The 27792-nt window shown below is 43.3% G+C and overlaps 1 protein-coding gene across 1 annotated transcript; it reads left to right on the forward strand.

The window, feature by feature from the left end:
• Positions 1–27792, forward strand: LOC135462986 (intermembrane lipid transfer protein Vps13-like). The gene is made up of 4 exons (XM_064740311.1): positions 1–316; positions 19742–19784; positions 26437–26480; positions 27692–27792. The coding sequence occupies exons 1-4, from the start codon at positions 217–219 to the stop codon at positions 27790–27792; spliced, it is 288 nt and encodes a 95-aa protein (XP_064596381.1). The 5' UTR covers positions 1–216.

The raw sequence follows: 27792 nt of genomic DNA on the forward strand, positions 1-27792 counted from the left end.
CCGACACAATCACCGGCATGTGACTGATTTTCGTTCTGCTCGGGTGTGCACGGATTAAGGAAGGTTCCAGCTGTCAAATCTGGAGGGAGTTAATCGTGGCCAGTGGAAATAGGAGTTGTTGCGCTATTTCATTGCGTAAATTCTGCAGAACTAAGCCTGCTTTTCGTCTGTAGTTGTTGTTGGGCCGCAACTTGACAGTTCGTCGAGGCTTTCAACATGGTGTTCGAGTCGATCGTGGTTGAGTTAATCAACCGTTATTTGGGGGATTTCGTGGAAAATCTAGACCGATCCCAGCTGAAACTCGGCATATGGGGAGGTGAGTTTTATAACTTTCGTTTGACGCCTTCATGAGTATTTATTTCAGCTTTGTTCTCTTCTTTCACTGCAAAATATCCACGCATGTCGGAGCAGAATACATGAACACATTGTACGCATATGAAGTACGTTGGCATTGCTCCGACAGACAATGGCAGATGCATTTGTGTATATGAATGAATCGTGATGAATTTATAAATTCACAGCGCATCAATAACAACTGCTGCTATAGTGATTCCACACACACTATCATATCCACTGACATACACATATCTCACCTCATATAGAAATATTGATTTGACAAACATAGTGTAAGGTATTTATATGCCAGAGTCGGATCGGCCGACTTACAGATGTGCAGTGACAGCCCTTTGTTATTATTCTACTGCAGAACATGGCTATAAATAGATCAACCTGCCCTTTGACAGTTGAATGGAAGAATATTGCGATGAAACCCAAAACTGTGGACCAGTTCACCCATAGTTTTGCATTTACGGCAATACTTATAATGTGTTGAATATATACATTGAAACTCAACCAATTCAGTTATTTGTTTGATTAGTGTTTTACGCCATACTCAGGAATATTTCACTTCTATGACAGCAATCAGCATTCAGCAAATTTAAATCATTGTACATGTAATTATGTTTTGTACCATTTGGTGGCAAAGGGCATATTTTCACATTTGTGACACTTAACGATGTCATTTTTTCTCTCACAGTGGTGGGAATTTTGAGTTGACATGTGTGAAAATGTCAGATCTAATGTGTTTAGTATTATTGCTGTAATATGAACTACTTTCTGTGTCCAGCTAGACATGGTGCTTAGCTTCGTAATATTTTGTCATAAAAATGCTACAAATAATTCGCAATATTTTGTCATAAAAAGAATTGGCTGGGTCACCTCTGACAAACATGAAAGACTTATTCCCTTCCAACAAGGATTGGAGTGTGAACCACTGCGTCATATGGGAGTGTGAACCACTGCGTCATATGGGAGTGTGAACCACTGCGTCATATGGGAGTGTGAACCACTGCATGTATGTCATATGGGAGTGTGAACCACTGCGTCATATGGGAGTGTGAACCACTGCGTCATATGGGAGTGTGAACCACTGCGTCATATGGGAGTGCGAACCACTGCGTCATATGGGAGTGTGAACCACTGCGTCATATGGTCATCTGGTGTCATTATAAAACACATGCATATGCTGTACATGTAATGACTCCATCTGGGGTAAATTCTTGAGTGTGCTGTAAAACAACAAACTAATAAATGTGTTAGCCTGGGCCAGTTTGTCTGTTTACACCATGTACAGGAAGTTGTGGTATTCATAAGATGAGAAACAACCACTCTACCTTGTAGGTGGCAAGTGGCTTCAGGGCTCTGCAATGAGATGGCAGGGCTCTGCAGTGTGATGGCAGGGCTCTGCAGTGTGATGGTAGGGCTCTACATTGAGATGGCAGGGCTCTGCACTGAGATGGCAGGGCTCTGCAGTGTGATGGCAGGGCTCTGCAGTGTGATGGTAGGGCTCTGCAGTGAGATGGCAGGGCTCTGCAGTGAGATGGCAGGGCTCTGCACTGAGATGGCAGGGCTCTTTAATGAGATGGCAGGGCTCTTTAATGAGATGGCAGGGCTCTGCAATGAGGTGAAAGGGCGGCAAGCTCATTTGCCTCTTGAAAGAGAGGTCTCGTGTTAAAGCCTGACTACTGTTTAAAATGCGAGATGATATTTTCAAAAACTAAAACACATTTATAAATGTACTTTACATCATAATGTAACGGGAAGTAACAAGATGTATTCAACACCTATGTAACACCTATGTACTCATCATTGTTTTATAGGCACAAGTAAAGACCTCTCAGACTGAAACAATAACTAAAGATATTGGGTCAGTCTGCACTTGTATGTATTCATAATTTGGTTATTGCGTTTTTATGTAGAGCCAAATGCATTCATAGTTTGGTTATTAGGTTTTTATGTAGAGCCAAATGCATTCATAATTTGGTTATTAGGTTTTTATGTAGAGCCAAATGCATTCATAATTTGGTTATTAGGTTTTTATGTAGAGCTGAATTAATCTGTGAGTCAGTAATGTATATGCATACATGTACATGTAGCATGTATAGAGCGCTACAGATGCTTCTTGAGTAAAGTGTTTAACACGAATCAAGTAAACTAATCTGTGGATGTATGGATACTAAATTTACTGTAAACATGCAGGATATAAAGTGCAGGTGTTAGGACTTCATGTCTTTACACAGTTACCTATAAATTCACAATGCCTTATCCTGCACTACTAAAAATTCTTAAATTCTGCGTTGCCTTCCACCAATCCACAGCCCCGCAGGCCCCCAACCCCACATGATACACATAACATGTTCAGTAACAGTGTACACACAATGTGCACCTGCACTGAGGCTGGCTATACACATACTGGTACCTTAATTCCTGGTACCTTAATTCCTCAGTGTTTGCACTTGTAGTGCCATTTTTAATTTGATTTTGAAATCAAAACTACATTGGTTGGATTGTCCACCTTGAGGGCTTCAGAAAAACTTTACTTTTGTGAGGCTACACAGAATAATGGCTTCAAAACATGCCTGAATAAAGACTTTGTAAACATGCGAGAAGGTTGAACAATTACCATAGGTAATACTGTATATATACATATCATACAATGTGTATATTTCAACGCATGGCTTAGCTAAGTCTACAAGGTCATTCCTCTGTGTGATGTGTGGTCATTAATCCAGTGGGAGTACCTGACCCAGATATCACAGGTAACCTTGTCCCTGTATACACGCCCCCCAGCCAGCTGGCTGACTTATCACTGTCACATGATCTACGCCCACACAAAGAGAAAGTGAAAGCACAAAAGGTGAGACATTGTGCTCAAGTGATGAGGCTTAATAGCAAACTTGTGCCCTTAGGAAGACATGTTTGTTGTTCTTCAGAGAGCTTTTACATCCGGGCGTCCCTCTATAGGGTTCGAATTTTCAGCAGATCTGGTGATTTAACGAGAAATGAAGATTTTCCCATTGCCTGTACATGTATCTAACCTTGACCAAAATCACCCAAGCGAATTATTTTTCTGATAGGTGTCGGCTAGCGGAAAAAATTTCAGCTCAATTTGATGGAAAAGATTCTCTTCCCTGCTTTTAGTTTTAATAGCCTAATTTGGCTAAAATATTTTCCAGATATTACAAAACTTTAACTGCAAGGCTATAACATACCAAATGATTTCGCTGTTGTGGAGTGTGTTTAGTTTGACAAGGGACTTTCACATACAGTGCACCTGGAGGGAACAGTGTAACTGGAGGGAACAGTGTACTCGGGGGAACAGTGTACCTAGAGGGAACAGTGTAACTGGAGGGAACAGTGTACTCGGGGGAACAATGTACCTAGAGGGAACAGTGTAACTGGAAGATCAGTGTACTCGGGGGGAACAGTGCACCTGGAGGGAACAGTGTAACTGGAGGGAACAGTGTACTCAGGGGAACAGTTTACCTAGAGGGAACAGTGTAACTGGAGGGAACAGTGCACCTGGAGGGAACAGTGTAACTGGAGGGGAACAGTGTACTCGGGGGAACAGTTTACCTAGAGGGAACAGTGTAACTGGAGGGAACAGTGTAACTGGAGGGAACAGTGTACCTAGAGGGAACAGTGTAACTGGAGGGAACAGTGTAACTGGAGGGAACAGTGTACCTAGAGGGAACAGTGTAACTGGAGGGAACAGTGTACCTAGAGGGAACAGTGTAACTGGAGGGAACAGTGTAACTGGAGGGAACAGTTTAAATAGAGGGAACAGTGTAACTGGAGGGAACAGTGTAACTGGAGGGAACAGTGTATCAATCAGAATTGGAACTTAAATATAAATAACCCCAGGAAACCTTTCACAGACAGTTTAGTACAAAACAAGCAAACTATTTTCCTACTTTGATGGAACATATTTTTTCTTTGTTTTTTTTTTTTATCTTTCCTTGTTTGGGGTACCAAAACTAATTATGCCCACACCTTTCTTTCTTCGTTTGGGGCACCCAAACTAATTATGCCCACACCTTTCTTTCCTTGTTTGGGGAACCCAAACTAATTATGCCCACACCTTTCTTTCCTTGTTTGGGGAACCCAAACTCATTATGCCCACACCTTTCTTTACTTGCTGGGGCACCCAAACTAATTATGCCCACACATTTCTTTACTTGTTGGGGCACCCAAACTAATTATGCCCACACCTTTCTTTCCTTGTTTGGGGAACCCAAACTCATTATGCCCACACCTTTCTTTACTTGTTGGGGCACCCAAACTAATTATGCCCACACTTTTCTTTCCTTGTTTGGGGCACCCAAACTAATTATGCCCACACCTTTCTTTCCTTGTTTGGGGAACCCAAACTAATTATGCCCACACCTTTCTCTACTTGTTGGAGCACCCAAACTAATTATGCCCACACTTTTCTTTCCTTGTTTGGGTGCATAAACCGGATATGCCCAAATCCTACATATAGGGCTCAAAATTGGGCTGCATTAGGCCTGTTTGTAGAAAAAAAAGGCACGTTTTAGTCTACATTTTCAGGTATACTGTATGGCAGATTTGCACATCTATCTGATCGTACATGCAGTGTCTAAAATTGAGGTGAGCTGTAGGTACTGCCCATCTCCAGTCTAATCTTGATGTTACACAAGCTGTAGTTTAACATTACAATCTCTCTCCAGATAGTCAGAGTATCAGACTCCATTGATAAAACAGGTACACATGCATACACTCTGTCAGGCATATCCAGGTCTGTTTGTGGTATCTACAGTGTGACCTACATGTACATATCCAGATGTGTTTGTGGTATTTACAGTGTGACCCACATGTACATGTTCAGGCCTGTTTGTGGGGTCTACAGTGTGACCCACATGTACATGTTCAGGCCTGTTTGTGGGGTCTACAATGTGACCCACATGCACATATTCAGGCCTGTTTGTGGGGTCTGCAGTGTGACCCACATGCACATATTCAGGCCTGTTTGTGGGGTCTACAGTGTGACCCTCATGTACATATTCAGGCCTGTATGTGGGGTCTGCAGTGTGACCCACATGCACATATTCAGGCCTGTTTGTGGGGTCTACAGTGTGACCCTCATGTACATATTCAGGTCTGTTTGTGGTATTTACAGTGTGACCCACATGTACATGTTCAGGCCTGTTTGTGGGGTCTACAGTGTGACCCACATGCACATATTCAGGCCTGTTTGTGGGGTCTGCAGTGTGACCCACATGCACATATTCAGGCCTGTTTGTGGGGTCTACAGTGTGACCCACATGTACATATTCAGACCTGTTTTGGGGGTCTACAGTCTGGCCAACATGTACATGAACATGCAAATATGCATTGTACAGCTTTTGCACTGTACTGGAGTTTGGTTTGTAAAAATACCATTTCAAAAGCAAAAGGTTGATGAGCCAATCAGAATGAAGCAAAATTGGTCTCTTTTAAACTTACAGTATTTACATGTGAAGTACAGTATTGAAAATCTTTACCAAATAATGAAATGCAGGCCTTTGGACCACCTCACACATGGACACGTACTGTCTGTATTTTGCCCAAAGCTTTAATAGCCTGTAATAGTGTGCTTTCAGAGGACTGTAAAGTCCTAAAAATGATATTTTTGAAGCTAGTGCAAGCCCTTAGCTGTAGTCTTTTAACAGGGTACTGGTCCCTATGTGCACCCTGCCCCTTTTTGTCCAACACAACAAATGGGCAGTGGCGTCAACACATTAAAAGTTTTTGTGATAAGAAATTCGTGTAAGTAACCATGTAAGTTGGATGAATCAGTCAGAGTTGAGCCAAATGTAGTCACTTAACACAGTACTTTAGATGAGGTGCAGTATTCCTTGTTTGAGGTGTGCATGGACCGAGTTGTGTTCAAATGACTGACAGTGGTATACCGGCTGGGTGGGTTGGTAGGGGAATTCTGCAGCTTTGTATGTGGTTGTCATGGAAACTTGGTGGTTGTCATGGAAACTTGATGAATGTTCTGTTGGATGTGAAGCTTGATGTGCATGTAGATCAGTGCATTCTAAAAATGTGGACTAGTAACTGTACTGATGTGGGGGTGTTTTGGCTGGTGACTGTTAGCAAGACATTTGTGGATAATTGCGTGTGTCCATGTACTGTGTTAAGGTGTATAATGTAACGGCATTTACACTGTATGCAAGTTGCTACTCAGAACCTGTAGAGTTTTTCCTCAGAACACGTGGAGTTTCTCCTCAGAACATGTGGAGTTTCTCCTCAGAATATATGGAGTTTCTCCTCAGAACATGTGGAGTTTCTCCTCAGAACATGTGGAGTTTCTCCTCAGAATATATGGAGTTTCTCCTCAGAACATGTGGAGTTTTTTCTCAGAACATGTGGGGTTTCTCCTCAGAATATATTGAGTTTCTCCTCAGAACCTGTGGAGTTTTTTCTCAGAACATGTGGGGTTTCTCCTCAGAATATATTGAGTTTCTCCTCAGAACCTGTGGAGTTTCTCCTCAGAACATGTGGAGTGTCTCCTCAGGACATGTGGAGTTTCTCCTCAGAATATATTGAGTTTCTCCTCAGAATATATTGAGTTTCTCCTCAGAACCTGTGGAGTGTCTCCTCAGAACATGTGGGGTTTCTCCTCAGAACATGTGGAGTTTCTCGTCAGAACATGTGGAGTTTTTTCTCAGAACATGTGGAGTTTCTCCTCAGAACATGTGGAGTTTCTCCTCAGAATATATGGAGCCACAAACAGGATTTTTTTAGAAGATTCGCAGAATCGAGAAGTAGATAAATGTAGTGGGATGTGAAGGTTCATTTTTCAGCGGGAATGTGGGAATCCAATTTCCCAAATGTTCCCGTAAATCAAGGCTACAGCAGCTTACCCTCAATAACCTAAAGATTCAACCACAAAAGAACATTTGTGGAGGCAAAGAAATGTAACGATATTACATCTGGTGCTAAAGTTTACATTTTCCTGGTGGGCTAAAATCCTACCTTCCAAACAAACCTTCTAAGATAGCACCTTAGCACCAACAGAATTCCCAGAATCTGGAAAAATGAGAAACTTGGTTATGGAAGAAATTTTAGGTCATTTAAGTGATTTAGGGTACTTGTATCTGTAACCCTTGTATCTGTAACCCTTGTATCTGTAACTCTTGTATCTGTAACCCCGAGAAAAAGGTAAAGTGCTCACTGAAGAGATCAATAAGTGATTTAGGGTACTTGTATCTGTAACCCCGAGAAAAAGGTAAAGTGCTCACTGAAGAGATCAATAAGTGATTTAGGGTACTTGTATCTGTAACCCCGATTTAAGTGATTTAGGGTTCTTGTATCTGTAACCCCGATTTAAGTGATTTAGGGTACTTGTATCTGTAACCCCAAGAAAAAGGTAAATTGCTCACTGAAGAGATCAATAAGTGATTTAGGGTACTTGTATCTGTAGCCCCGAGAAAAAGGTAAAGTGCTCACTGAAGAGATCAATAAGTGATTTAGGGTACTTGTATCTGTAGCCCCGAGAAAAAGGTAAAGTGCTCACTGAAGAGATCAATAAGTGATTTAGGGTACTTGTATCTGTAGCCCCGGGAAAAAGGTAAAGTGCTCACTGAAGGGATCAATAAGTGATTTAGGGTACTTGTATCTGTAACCCCGAGAAAAAGGTAAAGTGCTCACTGAAGAGATCAATAAGTGATTTAGGGTACTTGTATCTGTAACCCCGAGAAAAAGGTAAAGTGCTCACTGAAGAGATCAATAAGTGATTTAAGGTACTTGTATCTGTAACCCCAAGAAAAAGGTAAAGTGCTCACTGAAGAGATCAGTAAGTGATTTAGGGTACTTGTATCTGTAACCCCAAGAAAAAGGTAAAGTGCTCACTGAAGAGATCAGTAAGTGATTTAGGGTACTTGTATCTGTAACCCCAAGAAAAAGGTAAAGTGCTCACTGAAGAGATCAGTAAGTGATTTAGGGTACTTGTATCTGTAGCCCCAAGAAAAAGGTAAAGTGCTCACTGAAGAGATCAGTAAGTGATTTAGGGTACTTGTATCTGTAACCCCAAGAAAAAGGTAAAGTGCTCACTGAAGAGATCAATAAGATTTTTACCTGTCTGAAAAATTTCGTATTTACCTGTATCCTTGATACAGCTTCATACATTTCATCAGTTGCATGTATGTGTATTGCCTTAAGAAAAAATGACATCTTAAAAGGGAACTAGAAGAGGAATTCCCAGTAGTCATAGAGCTGAGGCTAAAAGATACTACTGTAAAGTACTTATTGTTCACTGGAATTTATTTCACGTATTTAACAGGCATAGCGAAGATTGATCAAACCAACGACGAATTAACCCCCACTTTGTTTTACACCCACCATGCCTTAGCACCACAGTTTGTATATATTTAAACCATAATTTCCCTTCCCTGTAGTTAAAAACATTTAGCTGGCCCGTTGGGCCTTTTTAGCTTTCTGAGCCTGGGAAAGATTTCACTTCATTATTACTACTACCTGTAGTATATGATTCAGTTTTGGATATTTTTTTCGCTGGAATTATTTTTCGCGAAAATCCACAAAAATTAGTTCCATGCGAAAATTAAGTACTCTGCAGTACCTCCTTAAACTTCATCCCAGTGGTAGGACAGTACAGGGAGCTATGGGGGTATTTGAGCTGTACCATTATATTGGGGTGTGATAAAGGTTGGCAGAGTTTTAGGATGTTTATCTCTCGTAATGAATGTCATATGTGTTGTTGCAAAAACTTGAGAGGCCTCCTAAGAATGACTAGCTTACGGATGCCAAGATTTCAGAGGTGGCAGACACTGTTACAAAATGAATTTCCCAAGGACGGAAGTTAATGCCCTTTTTGTCATGGAAGGAAACATGCATATGAGGGAAACAAAGTTTGGAGAGCAAAATGAATTTGCATAAGCCAAAGGTGAATGTTAAGTTTCAAAGCTGTGGAGTTCTAGCATTCTCACTAATGGCATCCTACACGAACCTTAAGAAACCTTGTTGTTCCAGAAGCCTGCTTTTGAAAGCCTCAACCAGAGCACTGTGAACCACTACATCCCAGTCAAAGATGAATTTTTTTCACCATAAATATTTTGGCTATATTTCCCTGTTGTTTACCTTGTTACCATGGTTACGTCCAGTGTAACCTCAGCCAGGAAGCCTGTAGTAGAGTTAACTTGACCATTATCTACATGTTGGGCACTTATGCATGGGGCTGCTGTGGTAATTACTTGTCATAACTACTCTGCATGCATGCAGTTATGAAATCAGTGGTAACCTTGACAAGCTGTGTTTCCTGTGTACACATGATCATGTGGGACCATTGAGCCAAGGCTGTCTGCAACCTCAGCTATTTATAGAACCACTTGCTGTTAACTCTGCAAATGCCTAGCCAGCCCCCCTCCCCCTCCCCACACCACACACACACACACTACCCAGTCCCTCTCATATCTACAGTAAAGACAGCATGCAGTTTCAGATTTAAAGATGTACTTTAAGCCCAGCTGTTCTGATACTCCTCCCCCACCACACCCACTTATTGCAGCATCTGAAGGACTGTGAACTGCATGGGGAGGAAGCCAGTATCATGCCAATGGTCGAGGGTTCCCAAATTCCTGACAGTTACATGCAGTTTCCCTTTCTCCCGGCTTATTTACACTTCAATCACTGACTCTTGTAGTAGGGGAGTATGTGTGTTTGATGGAACAGCCATGTGTTTCAGGGTAAGACATTGACCTGGCTGATACTAGCACTTATAGGTCAACATGTACAACTGACTTCCACTTTGATACTGAAGCAGTGTTCTGTTCTCAAGAGTACAACAGGCAGGGGTCACTGACCTACTCTGGCACAGGCTGAGCTGTTTGCCCAGAGCATAGAAAAAATCAATTTACCACAGTACACTGTCCACAGGTTGGTGGCTTGCTGGTAAGATAGATGTACTTGCAGTGAAATGCCATGAAACACAATTAAGGCAAGCAGCAAAACAAGATGGGGTATAACTTTGCTCTGAAGCTCACATATCAATATTAGCATACAATGCAATGCTTGAGTGACTCGTGCATGTGTAAGATTATACATGTAGCACAGTGTAAAACTTGCATATAACACTACAATACAATGTAAAACTTCTTTGCACCACACCTATACATTACAATACAATGTAAAACTTTATTGCACCACTACTATACAACACTATAATACAAAAACTTTATTGCACCACTCCTATACAACATTACAACACAGTGTAAAACTTCATTGTATGACTCCTATATAGCATTACAATACACTGTAGAATTGTATGACTCCTATATAACATTACAATGCACTGTAGAATTGTATGACTCCTATATAACATTACAATGCACTGTAGAATTGTATGACTCCTATATGACATTAAAATACAGTGTAAAACTTTATTGCACCACTCCTATACAACATCACAACACAATGTAAAACTTCATTGCATGACTCCTATACAACATTACAATTCAATATAAAACTTCATTGCATGACTGCTGTATAAAATTACAATACACTGTAGAATTGTATGACTCCTATATAACATTACAATGCACTGTAGAATTGTATGACTCCTATATGACATTAAAATACAGTGTAAAACTTTATTGCACCACTCCTATACAACATCACAACACAATGTAAAACTTCATTGCATGACTCCTATACAACATTACAATTCAATATAAAACTTCATTGCATGACTGCTGTATAAAATTACAATACACTGTAGAATTGCATGACTGCTATATAACATTACAATGCACTGTAGAATTGTATGACTCCTATATAACATTACAATGCACTGTAGAATTGTATGACTCCTATATAACATTATAATACACTGTAGAATTGCATGACTGCTATATAACATTACAATACACTGTAGAATTGCATGACTCCTATATAACATTACAATGCACTGTAGAATTGTATGACTCCTATATAACATTACAATACACTGTAGAATTGTATGACTCCTATATAACATTACAATACACTGTAGAATTGTATGACTCCTATATAACATTACGATACAATGTAAAACTTTATTGCAAAAAAACTTTAGGGTTATAATATTATAATACAATGTAATGTATTTTTTTTAAAGGATGGCCTTATAGAGTTGAAAGCTATGGGATACAGCAGGGAAAAGATCATATCCTTGGTATCTTAATATAGCCCTGTATGCATTTCACAGGCTTCATGATATATTAGGTAATGGAGTTGTATTAAGCAGGAGTTGTATCTGATCTGGTGACCTCATTGGCGAGAGACTACAGTGGTTGTCAGTGACAGTGCATGGGCCTATCACCTGATAAATGTACACCCAAGGCTCCTATACATGTACCTCCAGAATACATCATGTGGGGGAGTATCTGAAGTGGTGTTATCAGGATGCTGAGAGAGGTAGCCTTTAACATCAGCTGAGACTTGAGCATTGCTACTCTGGGTGGGGCCCCTGGGAGAGGGGTGTATAGGCTTACATGTACCGTACATATTTCAAAAATGTGCCCATGCACAGAGTTTGAGATATAGGTATTCTCTTAAATTTCTGTGTTGGTTCAGGATTAGAAAATTTGACGAATGCAACCCATTCATTGAATTTTTGAAGAAGCCGAAATTGGGGTATCAAATGCTTGTAGACGCAAATCATTGGCTCCAGAGTTTAGTCTTAATATTTCCTCCCCTGAATTATGGAATCAATTTGAGTGTTGTTTCAAAAACAGAATTAATAGTGATGTCTACACAGAAGAAATATAGCAGACAGGCTTGTAGACATGGAAGGTACTCTACTGGATGTGTTAATGATTAATAAACAAGAGGTGAATGAACTGTGAAATTCTGCAGAGTACAAGTAACTACCATTAGTTGTAAATGTACTGTATGTGTGGGCTCATGCACTGAGGGATTGTAGCACATATTGCATATGGCTGGGTTACCCTGACATGGCAAGGCAGCCTGTGAGGCTCTAGACAAGGGGGTCTTGTCGTGGAGAATACCGAGCTGTCTGGGATGTACATGAATGTGGAAGATGTTTGAAGGTCTATAGGTGCGTGATCGGACTGTTACTGCAGTTATAAAACTTTATCCGATTTGTTATTGCCTTATCTGTCACATTATATTGACACAACAACAACAAGAAGATAATTCTACCGATGTACAAGTATGCGTGTAAAGTTTTGAAAGGAAACCTGCAAAAACACAATTAACCTTAGTGCACCACAAAAAAAAAGTCCCAGTATGTTTGAAATTGCATTTTTAATATCTAAAAACGGAGGTATGGATTTGAATTGTATGTGCGTGTATAGATGATAATTTTCAGAAGGTAAACTTGAGGGGTTAAAAGAACTAACAACCTTTGAATGAAATCCACCATGCAGCATCAAAATGTCCTAGCGACTGAAAGACTATGAAACATCATAACCATGATTTGCTTATCACTGGGTTTAGTGGTGACCTTGAAAATGTAATACCCGAATTCCTCAATCTATTCCCATACAGTAACTTTCAGAGCAATTTGTGCACATTTTAAATTTGTTTTTGGAAAGAAAACTACACTTTTGGGATTGGCAAGTGTCCAGGCTTCACAAAATGTCTAATTTTATCAGTCAGCAGAGAATAGTGCCTTCAGAATATGCTTGAATCAACATCTTGCAAACATGTGAAGAGGTTTAAGAATTACTGTATTCTGGATTCTGTCTGGTCTCCTACACTGATATGGCCTCCTTCACTGATCTGGGCTCCTACACAGATTTGTCCTCCTACACCGATTTGTCCTCCTACACCGATTTGTCCTACACGGATCTGGTCTCCAACACTGATATGGTCTCCTACACTGTTTTGTCCTACACTGGTCTGGTCTCCTACACTGATATGACCTCCTGCACTGATTTGTCCTACACTGATGTGGTCTCCAACACTGATCTGGTCTCCTACACTAATCTGGTCTCCTACACTGATTTGTCCTACACTGATATTGTCTCCTACACTGATATGATCACTGGTCGTACACTGATATGGTCTCCTACACTGATTTGTCCTACACCGATATTGTCTCCTACACGGATTTGTCCTGCGCTGATATGGTCTCCTACACTGATATGATCACTGGTCGTACACTGATATGGTCGCTGTACATGCATATCTGTGGAAAAGTTTGTGAGTGATTAGGGCAGGATTGAGGGGCAGCATGTATAGGGAATTTTGTATTTTAAAGATATTATTTTTACATTTTATTTGAAAATAATAATGAAATAAAAATTCCATTGAAAAGTCCAACAAACACTTGAGCACAGAGGGTCTGTCCAGTTACCTACATGTAAACCCTTGGCCTGGCAATGTGACCCATAATATTGACTGTGACTGAAAAATCACACCAAACAAGTCCAACAAACACTTGAGCACAGAGGGTCTGTCCAGTTACCTACATGTAAACCCTTGGCCTGGCCATGTGACCCATACTATTGACTGTGACTGAAAAATCACACCAAACAAGTCCATCAAACACTTGAGCTCAGAGGGTCTGTCCAGTTACCTACATGTAAACCCTTGGCCTGGCCATGTGACCCATACTATTGACTGTGACTGAAAAATCACACCAAACAAGTCCAACAAACACTTGAGCACAGAGGGTCTGTCCAGTTACCTACATGTAAACCCTTGGCTTGGCAATGTGACCCATACTATTGACTGTGAGTGAAAAATCACACCAAACAAGTCCATCAAACACTTGAGCACAGAGGGTCTGTCCAGTTACCTACATGTAAACCCTTGGCCTGGCCATGTGACCCATACTATTGACTGTGACTGAAAAATCACACCAAACAAGTCCAACAAACACTTGAGAACAGAGGGTCTGTTCAGTTACCTACATGTAAACCCTTGGCCTGGCAATGTGACCCATACTATTGACTGTGACTGAAAAATCACACCAAACAAGTCCAACAAACACTTGAGCACAGAGGGTCTGTCCAGTTACCTACATGTAAACCCTTGGCTTGGCAATGTGACCCATACTATTGACTGTGACTGAAAAATCACACCAAACAAGTCCAACAAAGACTTTAGAAATGATATTAGTGGAAAGGTCTCCAGCAACCTGCGGATGGTCGTGGGTTTCCCCCGGGCTCTGCCCGGTTTCCTTCCACCATAATGCTGGCCGCCGTTGTATTAGTGAAATATTCTTGAGTACGGCGTAAAACACCAATCAAATAAATAAATAAATTAGAAATCATATTGGTTGCTGTCTCTCTTGGCACTCAGCACTGAGAAGCTAGAATAAGGAAACAGGACTGATTGGCCTGGTGTCAGAAGATCATGACTGGGTGAGGTGGCGTCTGGTGAATTAGCGGCAGCACTTTGGCAGCATGGACTCACCCTGTTACAAGAAGACACAGTATATGTACACACACCTAATGACTCCTCATCATGTGACTGAAATCATATGACCGCTAAGCCCCAAGCATACATACAATGATACATACATATAAAACAACAATGAAAAGAAGCATGCACTATGTGGTTCATGACCCTGCCTGGTGTCATCATCTCAGTTTGCTGTGTCTGGCAGGCCTTTGTATGGTGTACATGTTATGACTGCAGGCTACTCATCCATAGAGCTCACACACCACATACAATGTACCTGTCACTTAGCTGTGCCTGGCATGATGGAATTGACCCAACAGTGGTGTATAGTTATAATCATCATAAAACTCTGCCCTGACTCACATCTCTAATAACAGAGTGTTTTCTGGGTCACTGACGCTCACCATCTGTCAGATATCCAGAGCCTACATGTAATATCCCCTCCCTCCCGTTCCATTCCCCACCCCTCCGGCACAAACACAAGCTTGTTTGTCGAAGCCTACATCTAATAGTACCTCTGTCGGGTTCTGATACATCTAAAAATTTGATCCTGTGATAAGAAAACATTAAACGTAATTTTATTATTTGCTGTGCGAAAAATGGCATTATCAAGTTGTTAACCGAATTGTCCCCAAGTTGGGTTTATTAATTAATTTTGCCAAGCCAGCCAACAAGCCACTAGTCAGAGAGGTGCCAGTCCAGTTCTTGCTGATTGGGCTACACCTTAAAGTTGAAATGTAAATTTTCAACCACAAAGTGCCTTGATGTATTCGACCCCTTGACCTTACTGCCCCAGCATGTGCATCAGTTAAACAGTTATGCGAATACAAACCACTTAGTGTTTCATGGCACTCTTAAGAATATTGTATATTTTCAACAGTGGCCAGACTGGGGAAGGGAGGAAACTCTGCAGAGCACTGTGGAAAACAACTGCTTTATGTTGTCCATGTACCTGATATGAACCTCTGGAACTTATTTATTTACAGACCACTTTGGTGGCCTAATAGTGAGAGCATCCACTTCGATGTCTGCAGACCTGGGATCAAACCCGGGTCAGGTCATACCTTAGACTGTAAAAATGGTGCTTGCCGCTGCCTTGCTTGATGCCCAGCACTGGGTAGAGCAAGGAAACATAACTGGTTGGTGCAGCGTCAGTGTGATATGTGAGTGGGCTGGTGTCATGCCTGGTGTCTTCAGTATGATATGTGACTGGGCCAGTGTCATGCCTGGTGTCTTCAGCATGATATGTGACTGGGCCAGTGTCATGCCTGGTGTCTTCAGCATGATATGTGACTGGGCCAGTGTCATGCCTGGTGTCTTCAGCATGATATGTGACTGGGCCAGTGTCATGCCTGGTGTCTTCAACACAATACCTGGGCAGCACTTAGGCAGTATGCACTTGCCATACCACAAGAAGACACAATATATATGTACACACACCTAATGACTCTTCATGGTCACATGACTGAAAAGTTGTTAAGTACGATGTTAAACCCAAGCATGCATGCATATTGACTTACAGCATGACTAGGAGAAGCTGGATTTGAACTCGCGACCAGAGAACAAGCAGAATCTAAGGATTTTTCAGAGTGGCCTGATGGTGGCTGTATGAACTATGTAGCAAGTAAATATCATTAAATGTCAGATTGAGGGATAAAACTGTTACAGGGATTTGGTGTGTTAATGGGAAACATTCATCAGAACAGAGATGATAAGGAAACATTGGACTGAGAAAATCTTATTCCACAATAATATGTACTTTTAATCTGTATTAATGTACAAGGTACGTAAGACTGTTTTATATTGGTTCAAATTTTTTCTCATGGTTTAATATTAATGCTCCACTTGCATGGTAGCTTTGTTGTTTCCCTCCATCATACTATGTGTATTTCTTTCGGGGCCTTCTGTGGTTTGATGCTACCATAGCATCACCCATGTGACCAGGAGCCTCTAACCAATTACCTTGCTGTGAGTTCAAGTCCAGCTCATGCTGTCCTACTTTTATGTCATATGTGGGAAGGTCTTCCATCAACCTTGTGATGATCATGGGTTTCCACTGGGCTCTACCTGGTTTCCTCCAACCAGATTTATGCTAGCTACTTTCATATATTTAATGGTTTTCTCCCACCAGATAATGCTTCCTACCATCATATGTTTAATGGTTTCCTCCCACCAGATAATGCTTGCTACCATCATGTATTTAATGGTTTCCTCCCACCAGATAATGCTTCCATTTTTTTAACAAGTCAGCAGTGTAGTACACATTTGGCGGATGTGTTAAAATAAGTGAATTCCATTTTTATCCTTCAGTGTGGTGTACAGTAAAATACATGTACCATTCAAACAAATGAAATACTACGAAAAAATGTGAACAGTTAACAAATAGATACTATTTCTGCTTTATATATGTGGAGGGTAGTTTAGACAAATGTGAAAATGTGGGTAGTCTTCAAACAATTAGTCAACACCTGGCCACTTGGCCATAAAACCATTTGCTCTCAGCAGATAATAATTTTCTCAATTAGCAGAACTTATTTTAAATCATTGGGTTTGCCACGTACCCATTAAGCGGGCTTTGGTAGGGTCCCAGCCTGGTGGGTTCTGCGACCTTAAAATTCCGGACAGCTGTCATGCAGGAAATATTCTGGAGTACGGCTCATAACACCGACTGTTCACGTTAATAAATGAATGTACATGTAGCCCTGCATGTGATTGTGCACTCAATACTGCAGTGTTTCATGACAGGAATTTTAGTCCAACAGGACTTTTAAGGCCGCTACTTGTTCAAATCGAGTTGTGAAGGAGTTTAGCAGTGACATTTTGCCTTACTCGTCACACGTGTAAATCTGAATGTATGGCCGATTGTGTGTGTATAGTGTATATTATGTTATCCTGTATCAGACAAAATACTCCACTTTTCATTGGCCAACAACACACCATCACACCATATATTCTCGAATCCTGCAGACACGGTCAAATGTGTTTGCTGAGTAGGTTATCTCCCATTGTGGGGTTGTGAATACAATAGTCACGCCGCTGACACTGAGTGAAACAATTCACCTACATGTACACTGTATACGTGTACATCGATCTTCTGCACTGAACTGATAGGTCTCTGCAGGATAAATTCGTTACCTGGTTACTTAGTAATAGGATACACAGGTATATGGTGTCAGTAATCCTCCTATTGGGTGAAGCATCACATTGAGCCAGGCGACACCATATATTTGAGTATCCTATCAATGAGTCATCATGCCTTGGGTCAGGCATCACATTGAGGGAGGTGACACCATATATTTGAGTATCCTATCGCTGAGTCATCATGCCTTGGGTCAGGCATCACATTGAGGGAGGTGACACCATATATTTGAGTATCCTATCAATGAGTCATCATGCCTTGGGTCAGGCATCACATTGAGGGAGGTGACACCATATATTTGAGTATCCTATCGCTGAGTCATCATGCCTTGGGTCAGGCATCACATTGAGGGAGGTGACACCATATATTTGAGTATCCTATCAATGAGTCATCATGCCTTGGGTCAGGCATCACATTGAGGGAGGTGACACCATATATTTGAGTATCCTATCGCTGAGTCATCATGCCTTGGGTCAGGCATCACATTGAGGGAGGTGACACCATATATTTGAGTATCCTATCAATGAGTCATCATGCCTTGGGTCAGGCATCACATTGAGGGAGGTGACACCATATATTTGAGTATCCTATCGCTGAGTCATCATGCCTTGGGTCAGGCATCACATTGAGGGAGGTGACACCATATATTTGAGTATCCTATCAATGAGTCATCATGCCTTGGGTCAGGCATCACATTGAGGGAGGTGACACCATATATTTGAGTATTCTATAGCTGAGTCACCATGCCTTGGGTCAGGCATCACATTGAGGGAGGTGACACCATATATTTGAGTATCCTATCAATGAGTCACCATGCCTTGGGTCAGGCATCACATTGAGGGAGGTGACACCATATATTTGAGTATCCTATCGCTGAGTCATCATGCCTTGGGTCAGGCATCACATTGAGGGAGGTGACACCATATATTTGAGTATCCTATCAATGAGTCATCATGCCTTGGGTCAGGCATCACATTGAGGGAGGTGACACCATATATTTGAGTATCCTATCAATGAGTCATCATGCCTTGGGTCAGGCATCACATTGAGGGAGGTGACACCATATATTTGAGTATCCTATCGCTGAGTCATCATGCCTTGGGTCAGGCATCACATTGAGGGAGGTGACACCATATATTTGAGTATTCTATCAATGAGTCATCATGCCTTGGGTCAGGCGTCACATTGAGGGAGGTGACACCATATATTTGAGTATTCTATAGCTGAGTCACCATGCCTTGGGTCAGGCATCACATTGAGGGAGGTGACACCATATATTTGAGTATCCTATCAATGAGTCATCATGCCTTGGGTCAGGCATCACATTGAGGGAGTTGACATCATATATTTGAGTATCCTATAGCTGAGTCACCATGCCTTGGGTCAGGCATCACATTGAGGGAGGTGACACCATATATTTGAGTATCCTATCAATGAGTCATCATGCCTTGGGTCAGGCATCACATTGAGGAAGGTGACACCATATATTTGAGTATCCTATCGCTGAGTCATCATGCCTTGGGTCAGGCATCACATTGAGGGAGGTGACACCATATATTTGAGTATCCTATAGCTGAGTCACCATGCCTTGGGTCAGGCATCACATTGAGGGAGGTGACACCATATATTTGAATATCCTATCGCTGAGTCATCATGCCTTGGGTCAGGCATCACATTGAGGGAGGCGACACCATATATTTGAGTATCCTATCAATGAGTCATCATGCCTTGGGTCAGGCGTCACATTGAGCCAGGCGACACCATATATTTGCGTATCCTATCACTGAGTCACCATGGACATGTAACTAATAACGATGCCAGTTAGTTAGTAGATTGGATGTGTAACCATGGTGATATGTGCATTCAGCTTGTTTTTATTTGTTTCAGGTGATGTTGTTCTGAAAAACTTGGATTTAAAGGAAAGTGCTTTGGTAAGTACAACTACTTATACTGCGCATACTGAGACTTACACTTACAGTACATGTATGGAGAGTGTGTGGAGGTGGGCACAGGAATTCTGGTCCGTCCCTGTACAACACTTACCATACATGTATTAAGTGGGTGTGGACGTGGGCACAGGAATTCTGGTCCATCCCTGCACAACACTTACCGTACATATATGGAGAGTGTGTGGACGTGGGCACAGGAATTCCGGTCCATCCCTGCACAACACTTACCGTACATGTACGGAGTGTGTGTGGACACAGGAATTCTTGTCCGTCCCTGCACAACACTTACCGTACATGTATGGAGTGTGTGTGGACATGGGCACAGGAATTCTGGTCTGTCCCTGCACAACACTTACCGTATATGTATTGAGTGGGTGTGGACATGGGCACAGGAATTCTGGTCTGTCCCTGCACAACACTTACCATACATGTATTAAGTGGGTGTGGACGTGGGCACAGGAATTCTGGTCTGTCCCTGCACAACACTAACTGTACATGTATGGAGTGTGTGTGGACGTGGACACAGGATTTGTGGTCCGTCCCTGTACAACACTTACCGTACATGTATGGAGTGTGTGTGGACGTGGGCACAGGATTTCTGGTCTGTCCCTGTACAACACTTACCGTACATGTATGGTGTGCGTGTGGACGTGGGCACAGGATTTCTGGTCCATCCCTGCACAACACTTACCGTACATGTATGGTGTGTGTGTGGACGTGGGCACAGGATTTCTGGTCCGTCCCTGCACAACACTTACCGTACATGTATGGTGTGTGTGTGGACGTGGGCACAGGAATTCTGGTCCGTCCCTGCACAACACTTACCGTACATGTATGGTGTGTGTGTGGACGTGGGCCACAGGAATTCTGGGTCCGTCCCTGCACAACACTAACTGTACATGTATGGAGTGTGTGTGGACGTGGTTACAGGAATTCTGGTCCGTCCCTGTACAACACTTACAGTACATGTATGGTGTGTGTGTGGACGTGGGCACAGGATTTCTCGTCCGTCCCTGCACAACACTTACCGTACATGTATGGAGTGTGTGTGGACGTGGGCCACAGGAATTCTGGTCCGTCCCTGCACAACACTTACCGTACATGTATGGTGTGTGTGTGGACATGGGCACAGGAATTCTGGTCCGTCCCTGCACAACACTTACCGTACATGTATGGAGTGTGTGTGGGACGTGGGCACAGGATTTCTGGTCCATCCCTGCACAACACTTATCATACATGTATGGAGTGTGTGTGGACGTGGACACAGGAATTCTTGTTTGTCCCTGCACAACACTAACTGTACATGTATTGAGTGGGTGTGGACGTGGGCACAGGAATTCTAGTCCCTCCCTGTACAACACTTACAGTACATGCATGGAGTGTGTGTGGACGTGGGCACAGGAATTCTTGTCCGTCCCTGCACAACACTAACTGTACATGTATGGAGTGTGTGTGGACGTGGGCACAGGAATTCTGGTCCGTCCCTGTACAACACTTACCGTACATGTATGGTGTGTGTGTGGACGTGGGCACAGGAATTCTTGTCCGTCCTGCACAACACTAACTGTACATGTATGGAGTGTGTGTGGACACAGGAATTCTGGTCCGTCCGTGCACAACACTTACCGTACATGTATGGAGTGTGTGTGGATGTAGGCACAGGAATTCTGGTCTGTCCGTGCACAACACTTACCGTACATGTATGGAGTGTGTGTGGACACAGGAATTCTTGTCCGTCCCTGTACAACACTTACCGTACATGTGTGGAGTGTGTGTGGACGTGGGCACAGGAATTCTGGTCCATCCCTGCACAACACTAACTGTACATGTATGGAGTGTGTGTGGACGTGGACACAGGAATTCTGGTCCGTCCCTGCACAACACTTACTGTACATGTATGGAGTGTGTGTGGATGTGGGCACAGGAATTCTTGTCCGTCCCTGCACAAACACTTACCGTACATGTATGGAGTGTGTGTGGACACAGGAATTCTGGTCCGTCCCTGTACAACACTTACCGTACATGTGTGGAGTGTGTGTGGACGTGGGCACAGGAATTCTGGTCCGTCCCTGCACAACACTAACTGTACATGTATGGAGTGTGTGTGGATGTGGACACAGGAATTCTTGTCCGTCCCTGCACAACACTTACCGTACATGTATTGAGTGTGTGTGGATGTGGGCACAGGAATTCTGGTCCGTCCCTGTACAACACTTACCGTACATGTATGGTGTGTGTGTGGACGTGGGCACAGGAATTCTTGTTCGTCCCTGCACAACACTAACTGTACATGTATGGAGTGTGTGTGGACGTGGTTACAGGAATTCTGGTCCGTCCCTGTACAACACTTACAGTACATTGTATGGAGTGTGTGTGGACACAGGAATTCTGGTCCGTCCCTGTACAACACTTACCGTACATGTGTGGAGTGTGTGTGGACGTGGGCACAGGAATTCTGGTCCGTCCCTGCACAACACTAACTGTACATGTATGGAGTGTGTGTGGATGTGGACACAGGAATTCTGGTCCATCCCTGTACAACACTTGCCGTACATGTATGGAGTGTGTGTGGACGTGGGCACAGGAATCCTGGTCCGTCCCTGTACAACACTTACCGTACATGTATGGAGTGTGTGTGGACGTGGGCACAGGAATCCTGGTCCGTCCCTGTACAACAGTTACTGTGCATGTACATGTATGGAGTGTGTGTGGACGTGGGCACAGGAATTCTGGTCCGTCCCTGTACAACGGTTACCGTACATGTATTGAGTGTGTGTGGACGTGGGCACAGGAATCCTGGTCCGTCCCTGTACAACAGTTACTGTACATGTATGGAGTGTGTGTGGACGTGGGCACAGGAATTCTGGTCCGTCCCTGCACAACACTTACCGTACATGTATGGAGTGTGTGTGGACGTGGTTACAGGAATTCTGGTCCGTCCCTGCACAACACTAACTGTACATGTATGGAGTGTGTGTGGACGTGGACACAGGATTTCTGGTCTGTCCCTGCACAACACTTACCGTATATGTATGGAGTGTGTGTGGACGTGGGCACAGGAATTCTGGTCCGTCCTGCACAACACTTACCGTATATGTATGGAGTGTGTGTGGACGTGGGCACAGGAATTCTGGTCCGTCCTTGAACAACACTTACCGTACATGTATGGAGTGTGTGTGGACGTGGGCACAGGAATTCTGGTCCGTCCATGTACAACAGTTACCGTACATGTATGGAGTGTGTGTGGAGGTGGGCACAGGAATTCTGGTCCGTCCCTGCACAACACTAACTGTACATGTATGGAGTGTGTGTGGACATGGACACAGGATTTCTGGTCCGTCCCTGCACAACACTTACCGTACATGATGGAGTGTGTGTGGACACAGGAATTCTGGTCCGTCCCTGCACAACACTAACTGTACATGTATGGAGTGTGTGTGGACATGAGCACAGGAATTCTGGTCTGTCCCTGCACAACACTTACCGTATATGTATGGAGTATGTGTGGACACAGGAACTCTGGTCCATCCCTGAACGACACTTACCGTACATGTATGGAGTGTGTGTGGATTGGACACAGGAATTCTGGTCCGTCCCTGCACAACACTTATCGTACATGTATGGAGTGTGTGTGGACACAGGAATTCTGGTCCATCCCTTGCACAACACTTATCATACATGTATGGAGTGTGTGTGGACGTGGGCACAGGAATTCTGATCCGTCCCTGCACAACACTTACCGTACATGTATGGAGTGTGTATGGACGTGGGGCACAGGAATTCTGGTCCATCCTTGAACAACACTTACCGTACATGTATGGAGTGTTTGTGGACGTGGGCACAGGAATTCTGGTCCGTCCCTGCACAACACTTAGCGTACATGTATGGAGTGTGTATGGACGTGGGCACAGGAATTCTGGTCCGTCCCTGCACAACACTTACCGTACATGTATGGAGTGTGTGTGGACACAGGAACTCTGGTCCATCCTTGAACAACACTTACCGTACATGTATGGAGTGTGTGTGGATTGGACACAGGAATTCTGGTCCGTCCCTGCACAACACTTACGGTACATGTATGGAGTGTGTGTGGACGTGGGCACAGGAATTCTGGTCCGTCCCTGCACAACACTAACTGTACATGTATGGAGTGTGTGTGGACGTGGGCACAGGAATTTCGGTCCATCCCTGTACAACACTAACTGTACATGTATGGAGTGTGTATGGACGTGGGCACAGGAATTCTGGTCCATCCTTGAACAACACTTACCGTACATGTATGGAGTGTGTGTGGATGTGGGCACAGGAATTCTGGTCCGTCCCTGCACAACACTTACCGTACATGTATGGTGTGTGTGTGGACATGGGCACAGGAATTCTTGTTCGTCCCTGCACAACACTAACTGTACATGTATGGAGTGTGTGTGGACGTGGTTACAGGAATTCTGGTCCGTCCCTGTACAACGCTTACCGTACATGCATGGAGTGTGTGTGGACGTGGACACAGGAATTCTGGTCCGTCCCTGCACAACACTAACTGTACATGTATGGAGTGTGTGTGGACGTGGACACAGGACTTCTGGTCTGTCCCTGCACAACACTTACCGTATATGTATGGAGTGTGTGTGGACGTGGGCACAGGAATTCTGGTCCGTCCCTGCACAACACTTACCGTACATGTATGGAGTGTGTGTGGACACAGGAATTCTGGTCCGTCCCTGCACAACACTAACTGTACATGTATGGAGTGTGTGTGTGGACATGAGCACAGGAATTCTGGTCCGTCCCTGCACAACACTTACCGTATATGTATGGAGTGTGTGTGGACACAGGAACTCTGGTCCATCCCTGAACAACACTTACCGTACATGTATGGAGTGTGTGTGGATTGGACACAGGAATTCTGGTCCGTCCCTACACAACACTTACCGTACATGTATGGAGTGTGTGTGGACACAGGAATTCTGGTCCATCCCTGCACAACACTTATCATACATGTATGGAGTGTGTGTGGACGTGGGCACAGGAATTCTGATCCGTCCCTGCACAACACTTACCGTACATGTATGGAGTGTGTATGGACGTGGGCACAGGAATTCTGGTCCATCCTTGAACAACACTTACTGTACATGTATGGAGTGTTTGTGGACGTGGGCACAGGAATTCTGGTCCGTCCCTGCCACAACACTTAGCGTACATGTATGGAGTGTGTATGGACGTGGGCACAGGAATTCTTGTCCGTCCCTGCACAACACTTAGCGTACATGTATGGAGTGTGTGTGGACACAGAACTCTGGTCCATCCTTGAACAACACGTACCGTACATGTATGGAGTGTGTGTGGATTGGACACAGGAATTCTGGTCCGTCCTGCTGTACACTAACTGTACATGTATGGAGTGTGTGTGGACGTGGGCACAGGATTTCTGGTCCGTCCCTGCACAACACTTACCGTACATGTATGGAGTGTGTGTGGACGTGGGCACAGGAATTCTGGTCCATCCTTGAACAACACTTACCGTACATGTATGGAGTGTGTATGGACGTGGGCACAGGAATTCTGGTCCATCCTTGAACAACACTTACCGTACATGTATGGAGTGTGTATGGACGTGGGCACATGGAATTCTGGTCCGTCCCTGCACAACACTTAGCGTACATGTATGGAGTGTGTGTGGACACAGGAACTCTGGTCCATCCCTGAACGACACTTACCGTACATGTATGGAGTGTGTGTGGATTGGACACAGGAATTCTGGTCCGTCCCTGCACAACACTTTACCATACATGTATGGAGTGTGTGTGGACACAGGAATTCTGGCCCATCCCTGCACAACACTTATCATACATGTGTGGAGTGTGTGTGGACGTGGGCACAGGAATTCTGATCCGTCCCTGCACAACACTTACCGTACATGTATGGAGTGTGTGTGGACGTGGGCACAGGAATTCTGGTCCATCCTTGAACAACACTTACCGTACATGTATGGAGTGTGTGTGGACGTGGGCACAGGAATTCTTGTCCATCTCTGAACAACACTTACCGTACATGTATGGAGTGTATGTGGACGTGGGCACAGGGAATTCTGGTCCATCCCTGCACAACACTTACCGTACATGTATGGAGTGTGTGTGGACGTGGGCACAGGAATTCTGGTCCATCCTTGAACAACACTTACCGTACATGTATGGAGTGTGTGTGGACGTGGGCACAGGAATTTTTGTCCATCCTTGAACAACACTTACCGTACATGTATGGAGTGTGTGTGGACATGGGCACAGGAATTCTTGTCCATCCCTGCACATCACTTACCGTACATGTATGGAGAGTGTGTGGATGTGGGCACAGGGAATTCTTGTCCGTCCCTGCACAACACTTACCGTACATGTATGGAGTGTGTGTGGACATGGAGCACAGGAATTCTGGTCTGTCCTTGCATTCCAACTTAAAGTTAAGTTTTACTCATGTGAAATTAATCAAATTGCAGAAAAATGCCTTTTTTTGTGGCCTTATAAGGTGGTTGTGTAAATGAGAATTGATCAAAATGTGAGATTTGATAAAAAACTAATCTGTAGGTGAAATTTGGTAGTACAATTTCGTGTATTTGAGCTTGTCTGTGATGTTTTTTTTCAGGGATGAACTTGACCTCCCTGTGAAGATCCGTGCTGGACATATAGGTGAGTTGACCAGGGGTCAGTTTATGAATCGTACTTAATGTTAACTAGCCCTTAGCTAAGTGCGCGTGTTAACCAGCCCTTATCTAAGTGTGCATGTTAACTAGCCCTTAGCTAAGTGCGCATCACTAAGTACCCCTAAAACATTTGTTGTTATGGTTATAGTGTGTACTTGTAGGTAGGCCGACTCCTAAACATCCAAGAATGAAATAAAAATAAAACTTTATTTTGTTCAATCTACATGTTTTTTATGATTTTCATGTTTTTTTTTTAGACTTACTGATCATTTTAATATCTTCAAAAGTTTCCAGGATAGTCATCATTTGCACAAATTAAGTGATTTCCGGTGACATTGAAGATTTATTCTACCTGTAAAACCTCAATGAAAGTTGGTGTGACTTGAGGGCTTACATAGCAAAGTTTGCTTGGTTGGGACCAGGCTGTCTTCCTCACTTCTCCTTGGAGCCAGTGTCTGTTCATACTATAACATATTCAAACACATACTTGTGGACTGTCCATGTGGCTGTATTATTATGTTCGTTTCGGGGGCGGTAGATCCAGGGTCAATCCAGAGTTGGGTCACACCTAAGACTTAAAGAGGAAGTTGTAGTTTCCTTGCTTGGTGTTCAGCATTAAGGGTATGGTGCAGTGACTCGTTGACCCGTATCAGTATAATGGCTCGGGTGGGGTCACTTACTTGCCTTTGGTAAGTCATCTCATTGAAGCAGCACTAGATAAAAGAGCGATGGAAATCCCTCCTGCAAAAAGGAAGCACAATACACATACCTGCACTCTGAGGATTCCTTTGTCATCATATTACAGTAGAATTGTACGCTTTGTACACAAACATGCCTTGTTTTGTACGTGCCTTGTTTTGTACAAAAACGTGCCTTGTTTTGTACAAAAACGTGCCTTATTTTGTACACAAACGTGCCTTGTTTTGTACGCAAACGTGCCTTGTTTTGTACACAAACGTGCCTTGTTTTTTACAAAAACGTGCCTTGGTTTGTACACAAACATGCCTTGGTTTGTACACAACTGTGGCTTGTTTTGTACACAAATGTGCCTTGTTTTGTACACAAAAGTGCCTTGTTTTGTACACAAACGTGCCTTGTTTTGTACACAACTGTGCCTTGTTTTGTACATAATCGTGCCTTGTTTTGTACACAATCGTGCCTTGTTTTGTACTCAACTGTGCCTTGTTTCCCCCACAGCAAACCTCACACTGAAGATTCCGTGGAAGAATCTGTACACTGAGCCTGTGGTTGCGTCTATAGATGGGCTGTACGCCCTGGGCTATCCCCAATATCGGTGA

This window comes from Liolophura sinensis, chromosome 2 (assembly GCF_032854445.1).
Source record: "Liolophura sinensis isolate JHLJ2023 chromosome 2, CUHK_Ljap_v2, whole genome shotgun sequence".
NCBI lineage: Eukaryota > Metazoa > Mollusca > Polyplacophora > Chitonida > Chitonidae > Liolophura > Liolophura sinensis.